Genomic DNA, 13,112 nt, shown 5'->3' with positions numbered 1-13,112 from the left:
TCCAGATAACGACAAACCTCTTGACATTGTTCGGTGATTCACAATCAAGGAACCAAAATTGCACCTGAATTGTTTGCAGAGGCTTCCATTCATTGGAGCTATCCTAAACACAGTACAGTTCAGACCCTTCCCTCTATCGCAACGACTCTAGGGCATTTGGACTGTGATTCTGTTTCAGCCTCAATATTGAATCTCAGCGAGAGAATCTTCTAGGCTTCTTGGCCTGTCAGCCTCCTGCATCCTCTTAATCATCTATGCCAGGTGGCAGATGTGGGCATTGCAATGGAATCTAAAGTTCCAGTGGCTCAGCATCAAGGAAACTGACTGATGTCACCCCGACCCTGAAGAATGCGGCTCAGAACCTGCAGTAGTTGCTGCCTAAACATAGTTGTTCCAGAAACAGTCCCCTCTCCCTTTGCCACCCAGTACTGACAGTGGTGGCAGATGCATCCCTGTTGGGTTGTGAACTCATCTGGGAGAGGTGGAGGTCAGATTACTCTGGTATCTAATGGAAGCCCAGCTCCACATCAGTCTGTTGGAGTTGCAGGCCTTTCATCTGCCTCTGAGAGCCTTCCAATTATCCATCAAGGGGATGCTTAAGAAAGGTTCTCACTGACACTACCACTGCCATTGGGTATTGCAATGAGGAGGATGGAGTAAGTTCCTGTGCCTGGATTTGTATTTTGTTGGAGGGTGAAGACATTTTCCTTCTGAACCACCTGCAGGGTCCCTCAATGCCAGACTGGACAAGCTGAGCAGGCGTCATCTGGCAGATAACAATTCGCATCTACATTCTGAGGTGGCAGAGGGTATCTTCCATCAGTGGGGAGAAACTCTTCTAGATATTTTTGTCACCGTCAGACACACAGTGTCAAAGTTTTGTGCATTGGAGTTTCTGAAAGAACACTTGTTAGGCAATGCATTATGGCTGGAAAAGAGCACGGAACTCCTGTATGCCTTCCCGTCTCGGACTATCCTGCCTCGAGTTCTGAAAAGATCAAGAACGACTGGGCCCATTGTTGGTCGTGTGGTAGGGAGGCCTGTTGCTCCAGACCCCAACATGACACTGCTAGGCATCATGGGCATACTTTGTGTTGGGGAGGGGGGGTCCCGTTCTTTACGTTCATTCATAGAGATGGCCCACTTGATGGCCAAGAGATATTTGGGCAGGCACTGGAGAAGGGAACTCTCCTCCTTGCACAAACGTACAAATGGAGCATGGACCAGCATGAAGCAATGGAAAACTGATACAGAAAGCCTAAACAATGCCCAAAACGTACAAAAGGAAATGGGCCCCTTGGACCCAATATGCTAGGGACCCACGCTGACAGCGACTTTAATTTAAGAGGAGGGACAAATATAAATACACTGAAATATTGGTTTTTGCATGTTATACCGACTTAAGTTAGGTTGCACTGCCTGTAATGACTACCTGGTGCACAAATGCATTGGCCTTGGTGTCGGTATTGTTCTGATATGGTTTATATATACATGTAAAACAAATAAAATGTGTTATTAGGCACAAATAATTCTAGTGGCTCCGGACTGGGCCAGTAAAGTGTGGTAGCTGGCACGTTTGGGCTTGAGCATCTGTCTTCCGATCAGGCTACCACTTCGGGAGAATCTGCTGTTGCAACTGTAGAGCAGGTTCTTCCACTGAATACATTCAATCTACACTAACACAATGTGGAGATTGAGTGGCGGTAGCTTACTGCATTTATGCCGTCTAATGTGATCGATGTCATCTTGAATGCCAGGAGCCCTCTTACTAAATGCATTTATGACAGGGGCTTGGACAAAGTTGTGGACTGGTAAAGCTCATCCTTTACAAGCAAAGCTGTTGAACGGTCATTTGTTTTATTTTTGGCCCAGCAAGGCGTTGCAGTTGGCACTATTTGAGGGTTATTTGTCAGGCATTTCTGAGTTTACTGGACACATCATTCTTGTTTAAATCACCTGCTGTGATGCGTTTTTTTAAAGATTTGACACACATGCTCCCTCCTAAGCTGTTTGTGATGCCACAGTTGGTCTTTAACTTGGTCTTGACTTTTCTCATGTTTACGCTTTTCGAGCCGATTAATAATTGGTCGCTACATCTCTTGAGTTTGAAGACTGTCTTCCCCATTGAGATTACATTGGCTTGTCACATGTGTGAGCTCCAGGCATTTCCAGTGCAACCACCATACACCAGTTTTCCCCAGACTAGTTGGTGCCAGGGACTCAAGTGGCATTCTTGCTGAAAGTAGTGACTCCCTTTCACACTGGGCAGTCCCAATACTCGGCTGGTGTGTTTCACTGCCCCTGAATCCTCGAAAGCGGAGGAAAGGCTTAGTTCGCTCGACTCCAAAAGGGCTTTAAGATTTTACGTTGATCATACCAAGGAACACTATGTGGATGATCAGCTTTTTGTGGGGTTCTCAGGGGCAAAGAAAGGGAAGGCTGTGCAGAAGCAAATCCTGTTGAGGTGGATAATCCTTTGCATTAAGATTTGCTATGTTCTGCCCAAGAAGTAGACCCCAAAAGGCCTGAGAGCCCATTCCATCAGGGTAAAGGCTGCAAACAACACATTGGCTTGTAAAGTGCCTATCCTTGACGTCTGCTAGGTTACGGCGTGGGCATCAGTGCATACGTTCACGAAACACTGCTGTCATGACAGCCAGGTCTGGCGAGGAGGGCATTTGCACACACGGTCCTGCAGGATATTTTGATCCGAATCCACTCCACAGACGCTTTTCCTTTGAGGTAATGCTTTGGTCTCTATTCTAAGGTGAGGAAGCTGTGGTTAGAAGTATCCATCAGAAGAACAAGTTACTTGCATCTGATAGCAGTCCTTCTGGTGGATACTCTATCTGCAGATTTCTCACTGCCCTCCTCCATCCCCTTTCTTTGGGGTGGCCTGTTTTTTCACATCTAAAAAGGTACTAAGTTAATATTCATCACACTGTTGCCAATGATTGTTCACACTTCTCGCCTGATGACGCAGAAAGGGAAAATCAATAAACTGGCATCAGAGCTTCTGAGTAGCGCTTATATGCGCCTCCACTCTCACTTTTGGGGCATATGCAGCAAACAGGGACCTGCACGTTGCCCCCTGGTGTCACAAAGGAGCACTGCTAAGAAAAGTTGCAGGATCTATTCTGGTGCCGGAGGTGTATTCTAAGGTGAGAAATCTGCAGTTAGAGTTTCCACCCGAAAGAGTATTACTAAAGGTCAGTAACTTGTTCCTAATGGCTACAAATGTTTAATGAAGTATTTTGAGATAACCACACCTCCAAAATAGAAGATTTCTTAAGCTTGTTGTTATGTACCAGATACCTTTTGTTAGATTTGGGCTTTGCTTTCCTGATTGATGTGGTGGCATTGGTAAGTAGGTGGAGGAGCCAGAGGAGTAAGAGAGCAGAGACCAATTGGAAAAAAACATAGTGCTGGTGAAGTTATTGGTAATGACTGCTTAGGTTTAGGGCACTTGGATGAGCAAGGAGGCAGCCATCAGAAGTAATGTAAAAAGCAGCCACGGATGTGAGAGCATGACTGGTATTTCAGGATGTGCACAGGCAAAGCCACAAATGTTTCTTGGATGGAAGCAGGCTTTGCTGCAGAAGCAGTCTGGTGTCAGGGACAGTGGGCGAGGTGTATGTCCGAGTGCAGGTAAGAAGTTGGTAAGCAACTCAGTATAGAAAAACAGATGTAGGACAACAAGGTGTTTTTAGGAGGCTGTGATGACTCATGCCATCGGCCACAAAAAAGCATGTGTTGCTAGATAAGAGACTGCTTAGGAATCTAGAAAAGCTGGATGAAGATTACAGGTGTTACTAAAGAAATTACATTTGACTTGTTGATTTACTTCATTTTTAGTAAATGAAGAGATGAGACTGAAATATCCTTATCTTATTTCAGAGCAAAGGCCCTTCTCGCACAAATCCTAATGTGATTGTTGATGACCTTTTGACTCCCTGTTCACCTGGTGATCCAGGGGCAATTGAGATGACTTGGATGGATGTGCCCAGTGATAAACTCCTCGAGCCTATTGTGTGCATGGTAAGTTAAGGGTGGCCGATCTGCAAAAATATGACAAGGTGGTGTGCTCACTTTTCTGTGTATTTGTCTATCTCTTTTATACATATTAGAAAATGTATAGCTAGCAAGCATGTATAAGAATGCCTTTTATGTAATGAGTTGTTGAGTTTGTATCTCTGATATTCTATTTCCACTATAAACCTATGGCCCTGTATGTGTTCTGTTTTATTGTGTAGGCTATGATTAATTCACTTTCTGTAAAAGGCAAACCTACTGCTGACAAATAAGTTTTATACACTTGCATGTAGAGATGCCTGGTCAAGGGACCTTAGCCTCTAATTTTTAAAATAAATCATTCTGTCTCTTTTCTCCAGCTGTGTTTGCAATTCCTGGTAGGATAAAAAAACTCGACGCCCTCACTTAGACTGCCACATTTACATCATGGGAACGGCTGTAGATATTCCTTTCAATGGTAATAACAATAAACAGTGAGTTGGGGACAGGAGAAATTCACACTGTGTTTTCTACAGGCAGCTCCATCTCTTGTTGGAAAATCATCTTTTATGATGTGCAGGCTAAGGAGCAACCATCTTCGTGCACAGGAAGCCAATGTTACTCTCGAGCTTAGCCAGCACACGATTGAATTATTGCAGACTGAAGATGTCTTTTATGACATTTTCATTATGTTGCTGCGTAGCAGAAGCTTTAGCTGGAAGAACTAAATAGGCCAAATTAAATAAATCAGAGTTGATTCTGGACCCCACGTGCTTCTATTTTTCTAACTTATTTTCATTTCATTTCACCAATTAATTTCTTTAGGAAAACTATGGGAGATCTACACAAATTACTCTTTGCTGAATTCAGAATTGTATCTATTTTTCAGAAATATATAGCTTCCTGGGATCACCCATGGATTTCACACCTGTTTCCATGACAAACTGCATAGTAGGTAGAAACCAAAAAAAAATAGGAAAAATCAACTTCCACTTATAAAAGTGGCAAAGTTTCTTTAGCAATAATACGGGTTGCCTTGTGTTGAATTAAAACCACATCTACCACTGCCATATATCAATCATAATGTTACCAATAAAACTTTGAAACCCCCTACATGTATAGGTATGTGATATGGGGCATTGGATTTAACGCTCTAATATCCTTACTAATTGGTAGTTGAAGTAGTGGCTCAGTAGATTGTGTATTACATTTAGGAGACAAGACTTCAACCGAGGAAACTCGCCAACATTCATGTTCTAAGGGTACTTTATCCTGGTCCACTTTAGATGGCTCATATTGACAATTGAAGTGCTCAATAATGATTATCATTGTTTTTTTCCGACCTGTTCTGAGTCCACGTGGACAATTATAGAGTTTAATAACAGTTTGTGATTCCTGTAATTGATTTGTTCTATAGTTATAAATATTTCGCATAAGAAAACACTGGCCATTAGGAAATGTTTCTGATAATTGCTGTAAATTATTCTTGAGGTTAGACTTGCAGGCACCTTGTAGGTTTAATTCATTCTTTATCCAAATGGTTATACCACCTAATAGATGTCCTGTAACTGAAATAAAAGCCTCAATAGAAAAATGTATACATCCAAATTTAAACAAAAATGCAACAGACAGGGTTTCTTAAAATAGATAAATGTCTATGTCCAAATAAATGTTCTGACATTCTCATATGATAATTTTGGCTGTAGGCCAGCTGTACTCCATCAAATATTGTTTGAGCATTTATCTGATAAATTAATTTTGACACCACACCATTAAAAATTGTTGAATTGAACTGGTCATAAAAAGTCAATCTACTTCTCATTCCTGATAACTTCAAGGGGGACCATTGTGCTGGTTTGGACTTGAACTGGCAGTGTTTCTTCCCAAGAGAGAATATTAAGCCCCAGAAACCCCAAAATTCTGTTCCTGAAGAACAATACCATGTTGCATGCTAGTTCCATAGTCTTCTGGCAATACTGTCTTTGTGAACTGGTATGGTCAGTGGTACCTCATGCCAACCAACATGTGTGTAGTCAGTAGCTCCTCCTTGAAGAACATTGGGATCAGCTGCTGGATATTGTAGAAAGTTGGCTCTTTATATAGAGGACCAAAACGATGTACGCTGTGTAAAGAGTCCAGGCAACACTTATTGGTTTACAGAGCCAAAAATTATAACACTAAATGCTCTCTTTTGTGGTAGTTTGGGTTAGCAGTTTAGGCTTACCAGAGAGTAGTGCTAAGCATTTGTTGTACTCACAAAGGGAATAAATTAAACACACACTCAAGAAAAATTCGGACTAATTTAGAAAAACAAGTCACATTTTTATATAAATTTAGATTCCAAGAACTTCATTATCAAGGAAGTATGTTTTTTAAATATCTATTTTTACAGGTAAGTAAAATGTTCACTTAAATGCGTCTTTACGCAGCAATGCTTTCCTTTGGGGGAAAAGGCGTATATTGCATTGTTATTTACGGTTGGTTTCTGGGTGTCTCGTTCGGGACTTAGGGTTGTAGAGGCCCATGGTCCAAAGTACCACCAGCAGTCCTAGTTACCTGCTGTCAGGCTTCGGGGGAGCAGAGGTGCTGGTCGGGTTGGTAGCTCTGTGGGCTACACTGGTGTAAAGAAGGGGGCCACCTAGAAACAGGCTGCAGAGGGGGACTTGGGACAAGTCAGAGAACTCCCAAGGGGGGGGGGGGCGCTCAAGTCACAAGGGTCCTGGGGACAAGGGGGCACGGCTGGTTCCCTGGTACCTGGGCTGGGATGCTCTAGTGTAGAGTGGATAGGTCGACTGGGCTATATGCGTCCAAGGCCCCTGCGGTTATTGGTCCCGCCAGTTGAGGGTGCAGAAATCAGGGCAGCTGGACCACTCTGGAAGTGGGTCTTTGTGTTGCTGACGTCACTCGACAGCTACTTGATCTCGGTGTAGTTGGAGTCTCAAGAACTTTGTTTGCTGCAAGGGGTCCGGTACCCCGGGTATTGGTGCTGTGAGGCTCTAGTAGATCCTGGTGTCCTCTCATTCGCTGGGGAGATAGATCTGATCTTCATGAGCACAGGTAGCTCTTCCTGGGGGAGGCTGCTTCATCGGGCTGGCTGAAGAGCGTCAACACAGTAAACGGAACTCTGCTTCTTCAGGGCCTACAGACTGCAGGGGAGTTGCTCCTCTACTCCAAGAGAGATTACTGGCAATTTGCAAAGGGCTGGCAGTCTACTGGGGTTCTTGGTGGATGCTGAGCTGCAGGACGAGTCACTTGGTCGCAATTATCGAGACTGGTGCAGGCACGTAGGGTTTGGTGCCAAAAGTCCACAGCAAATCTTCAGTTCTTGTTTTCTCACACCTCTTCTTTGTCCTCTTCTTCTGAATCCGTGGCATCAGGGGTGTCTCCGAAATACTCAATTTGGGGCGTTAAAAGAAGTGACTGGTAGTAGCCAATCATTTACTTACCTTTAGGGCAACCACTTCCTGTGGGCATAACCGTGACCCAGTGAGCCTAATTCCACCAAAATCCAAGATGGTTGAAACTCTTATTTTCATGTTCACATCAGGTAGCCCACCTTAGGGGTGGAACTAGCCTAATGGTGAACACGCTTCCTGACTAGCTAATTTTCACGCCTGTCATGGTGCCAATTTGTTCCGGGGCAGGAGGTGGCATTTCCCTTGTCTGGGGGAAGCCTGGGTCACATATCAAAGGTGGCCACCTCTGGCTGGAGCAGGCATTGTTTCTGCGGCCAGAGAGTGTGGGTTCTCACCTACAGGGGTTCAGAAACCTGTTTGGTGGCCGGCTGCTCTACACTAGTCAGCCGGTATACTCGTAGTCAGTAGGGGTCACCTCTAAGGTGCCTTCTGAGTGCATGTCTGAATAAATCCATCACTGGAATCGGTTTGGACTTATTAATACGAGATGTTTGATACCAAACATCTTTAGTTTCATGGAAGCCATCTATAGCTGCGGAACTTGTAATCACCAGTGACCAGTACAAATACTGAAGATGGCTTCCCTGTTCACTGGCAGTGTCCCAAGAATCAACATGGACATCAAAGGGGCATATCTGCTCATGCAGATATGTCCTCACATGTAATATAATGCACGTTGCCTTAAAAATGTAAGGCCTGCTGTAGAGGTGTCTTACATATATTGCATGCAGTCTCTGCAGACATCGCACACAGCGGGTGTGCCATGTCTTGTCTTCACTTTTAACCTCACCATGTCACACAGCCTGCAATGTCAGTTTACAAGAGTATGCTGAGAGGTTCCTTAGGGTGGCACGATACATGCTTCAGCCCTTAGAGACCCTCTTTAGCCTCCCTGCCCTAGGTGCTGGGGTACCATTTTCTAGGGACTTACAGGGGACTGCATTTTTTCTGGCCTAGAACATGTTCCCTTGAATGATGCAGTTCAGCTGTTAGAGATCCAACTGATCAACACCATGGCCATCTTCTATGTATTAAAATGAGGAGGTTCTCGCTTCTAGCAGCACTGTTGGCTGGCAGATGAAGGGGCATTAAATAAGGCATGCTTCTGACAGTGTTCCGCATCTAGTAGTGTAAGAAAACTTTGGCTGGTGAGTCGGAAGGAGTATGCATTGCAAACATACGTTTGTGACTGACAGATCAGTTTGGCCAGGAATTTGTTGGTGACCTGTTTTCCTAGGCATATCCTGCCCGATTAAACCTGGAGTACTCCCTTTATCGTTATAAAAGTTGTGGAATTACCCACATGTTGAAAGTGTGAAAGACTACGATGCAAGAGTAACTGTGATACTCCTATTTTGTAGACACCTTAAAAGTAGCAACACATTGCACTATTGCTTATGATATAAGCAAAAAAACACACCCATAAAGCCCTTGTTGTCATTTAAACGAGAGGATGTATATGCACATTTTGAGGGGCAAGCAAGGGATGCATCATAAGCCTCGAATGATGCCAGGGTGTAGAGCTGTCATTAAACCATTTCTGACAGTTGTAGGTACTGCCTTGAAGTTGCATAGTACCTACATTTTGATAATGGGAACAAGCCTAAGAAAGAGGCTTCTGGTGTATTCAGTGGTAAGTGAATGAAATCTCTGGTAACTATAGTCATACACCACTGATGTTCTAGAACCTGAGGTCAATTGGATAACACCGTGCAAGCTGCCATCACTGCAAGACGACGTTGCGTAGTTCAAACTCCAATGATGAGTAGTTGTATCATTAGCTTTTATAATATCTATGTTTAAGAAGTGTTATATCTTTCAAAACGAATACATATTTTTCACATGTAGTTAAAAATAAAGCCCTGCGTAAGAAAACATAAGGTCCTCGCACCGCAATATAACCTCAAATCCAATTAAAGCACTTACTCAGAAAGACACTAGACTGCATATACATGGGGCCCTATAACCAGTGTTTTAATTAGCAAGGAAGGTGTGGATGTCCTCTGCAGACATTGTGAACTATCAAGTTTCTATGTGCTCTGTTTAGAAAAGTCAGGTAGTAGGGTTTAAAATAATTAAAAATGGGGTGTAGTATAGCAAACGTCTTTTTATATATACCTCGCCCGAGCCCTGTTTTCTCAGCAGCCTTTGGATGTTATGCTCGACAGTTCAGTGATAGCTAATCTCTGTGGCTTTGTTTCTTGCAAAGTTCTTTGAGACGATTAAGTAACCCCAAAACCCCCACCCAAATACAGAGGTCTTGTAGAAAGTCCTAGATGATGTCTGAAGTCTCAATCATCCAGTTAATGTTCATTTCCTGTTAATGCCCATGGGAATCTAGTGGTTATGAGTCCGAGGCATGAAAACATTCAAGCCAGACTCAATAGAGTTCAAACAAGTATCACAGGAAAAGTCAATGCAGATGGACTTTGAAAAACACCTGAATATGCCCTCTGATGGTAACAAATACAGCAGCCCTGTCTTGAAACTGTTTTGTTCACAATTGGCAAGTATACTCATTGAACTTGGCACTTTTACTGGACCCTCGGAGAAATAGGGTTGTGGTCCAACCATGATTGTATTATTCTTTAGGGTTCCCACGTTTTTGGTATTTTTCTTAATATATATTTCAAGCGTTTTTATCCACATGTGAATTTTGCTTATCTTAACTATGTTTACCCATATTTATTTTTAGTTCTGTGAAAGTTGTACCTAATATATTTCTATTGTTATTTAAGGATAAATGTTCACTTACACACCTTTTATATTCTAGCATGAGAAAGAGTTGTGTATTAATCAAAGAACTCCTATGAAAACATTAGCATCACAGTACAAACCCGTAGGCAAGCATGTTCCCAATTCAGAATAGCTCATTCCTTTCTTAACTGCTGTTACCAATCTGCACAGAAAACAATAATCGATGCATGAAGGAGGACTCAAATGAAGTCATACTTTTTGTATCATCTTCTGCCTGTGTGCATGTCTAAAAAAAACAGTAAAAATGCTAAAGTGGGAGCCTTAATTATGGTATACAGGGGACCATAATGGCTATATCAATCAGGGCAACACAATGCAGCCAAGAATGGTGTTAGGAGGAAAAACGTCTGACCCCCCCGGGGCACAAATTGGCCCGGGTTTGTTCTGTGCTACTACGCTGCTTTTAAAAATGTTTTTATTGCAGTTTTCATGTAAACAGTACAACAGAGCAGAACAATATAAAGCATATGTGCAAGGCATGTGAGACAGCAACAGATATAGAGATGTATAGAGATGATATACAGATTTACATAAGCGGAGCAAAGCTGTAACAGCAGTACACAGCGTTAGTTCACTGGAGTGGCAGAAAATCAGTGGCACAACAACAAAGGTAGCCTTAGTAAGTGCACGCCACCTCCACATCCCTCTTAGCAATCCAACGGGCAGGAATCCCTCCGGCCCTAGGCCAGCACCAGCTCAGGCAACATAAATAAGACAGGGCAAAAATGGCAATGCACCTGGGTCTGGCGAAGAAACCACACAGAACCCCTCCTCCACCAGGATCCAACCCTCGGTGTCCGTTCTGGGACAGGCCAACAAAATCGCATCCCACGCAGGTAATTTCGGGACCCTGTGCACCCCTCTAGCCTCCTCCTTTCAAATCACCTCCTTCTCACAGTCTGCCCACTTAGTCATCTCCTTCCACCATCTATACAGGTTGGGGCCTCTGGCAGACTTGCAGCTCATTGTCCGTTGCCTATGGGCAAGGTTTAGTGCCAAGTGTGCAAACCTGTCAGTCACTCTCTGAGCAGCACTACGACTATGAAAGCCAAGTAAACACATCTGTGGAGAACAATCAAAGGGTATGTCTGTATCCTAGCAGATAAATTGTAGGACAGTGTCCCAATATGGAGCCAGTCCTGGGAAGGCCCAGACCATATGATAGAAACCTGCATCATTTGTGTTGCATTGGGGGAAAACCAATGAAGCTCCAGGGAACATGACTTGGATGCGATGAGGGGCAGGGTACGTCCGGTGTAAGAAATAAAACTGGATTAATTTAAACCTAGCATTACGAGAGACCTTGGGGGTCAGGGCAGAGTCCTTTACCAAGCTGAATCATCAAACGACCGCGCCAAATTCACCACCCAACGCTGATGCAACTGAGACAGATTCTCCTTTGCCCCCTTCAGCAGAGCCCTATATAGAAGTGTGATAGCCCTTGTTTTCCCCATTATGAGGAATAGATAATGAAGATATTTATGCGCCGGGGCTTTGCGGAGCCCAGCCCGCATCAAGCATGAACTTTACCCAGCAGGCCCCTGTGCAGTAGAATGTGTCCAGCCGGGATATCATAAGTCTCTCTCCGTGCCAAAAAGGAACTATTTTCACCCTCTGTAAATAAGTCACTCATTATAGAAAGTCCTGCCTCAATCCACAATTGTAGGCGACTGCACCCCCCGGGTGCTACCCATTCTGAACGATCATCAAGGTGAGTTTGCAGGTGTATGGAATTGCGATTCTCATATTAACATGACTAGAGAATCTAGATTTCATTAAAGACACGGAGGCTATCATTATGCATTAATCCTTTAATGCAGATCACAAGCAGCTGCACTACATCATAAAGGCAAAACAGTTCTAGAATGCAGTGAGCAGAAGCAATAAAAGGCATGAGAGACAAACAGACTGCCTCTTTTAAATGCAGCGAAGAAACGGAAGTCCAAAGAAGAAATCGAACTTAAACTTGAATCTGAAGAAGGAGAGACGTCTGAACCTGGATAAGGAATGTAGCAGGACATCATGTGGAGCGGTCTGAAAAGAAAGATTAAATGTAAATACGCTAAGAGGTAAAAGTAGAAATTACAAGCACATGTATATACAAATAAGCCAAATTCAATAAAGACAGTTCAAAGGCTACTCCATCCAAGGGTGGGACGGGAGGGATAATGATAGCCTCCGTGTCTTTAATGAAATCTAGATTCTCTAGTCATGTTAATATGAGAATCGCAATTTCATTACAAGACCGGAGGCTACATTATGCATGTTGGTAGCCCTGAAGGACAACATCAGACATGTGCTCGATAGGTTTACAGTAGTGGTTGGCGAAGGTAGAAGCATTTGACCAATCAGCCGCTTTAAGGATATCATTCATCTTACCACCACACCAGAATGATTTGCTTGCAATAGCACCTCTGTGAGAGTGTGCTTGGAATTTAGAAAGGTCAATACCAGCTAGCTTCATAACTGGCTTGACCCATCTAGCAATAGAGGAGGAAGAAACAGGTTTAAAAGGCTTAACAAAAGAGATAAGGAGTTGATTAGCATCTAAAGGGCGAAGGTCTTTAAATCTCAGATCATACTCTTTCATACAGTCTACAACACACAGTCTTTTGCAGAGATCAAAACGAGGATAGAAAATAGAGTCTGACATGGTTTTAGTCATTCTAACTATATCAAATTTAACTCCAAACATATCATATTGTCTATAAGAAATATCTAGGCATTTGACATCAGAAACTCTACGACAAGAAATTAAACATAAAAGAGTAGCAAGTTTGAGCGAGAGGCATTTCCTGTTAAGATAAGCATTATCAGGCCAGGCAGAGAAAAGGTCAAAGATAGCTTTAACATCCCAAATAGTCTGGTATTTAGGTCTAGGTGGTCTTTTGAGTCTAATGCTTTTCATAACTCTACAAATAATAAAAT

At 43.2% G+C, this 13,112-nt stretch overlaps 1 protein-coding gene across 1 annotated transcript in view; it reads left to right on the top strand.

Annotated features, from left to right (window-relative positions):
- VPS4A (vacuolar protein sorting 4 homolog A) overlaps window positions 1-13,112 on the top strand; it is a 209,656-nt gene that overhangs the window by 175,348 nt on the left and 21,196 nt on the right. Inside the window, exon 10 of the mRNA XM_085636759.1 lies at window positions 3,898-4,038. Within this exon, the coding sequence (XP_085492885.1) occupies window positions 3,898-4,038 (141 nt within the window). The remainder of the gene's footprint in view (window positions 1-3,897; window positions 4,039-13,112) is intronic.

This window comes from Triturus cristatus, chromosome 12 (assembly GCF_964204655.1).
Source record: "Triturus cristatus chromosome 12, aTriCri1.1, whole genome shotgun sequence".
NCBI classification, from domain to species: domain Eukaryota; kingdom Metazoa; phylum Chordata; class Amphibia; order Caudata; family Salamandridae; genus Triturus; species Triturus cristatus.
This window is presented reverse-complemented; position numbering and strand designations above follow the sequence as displayed.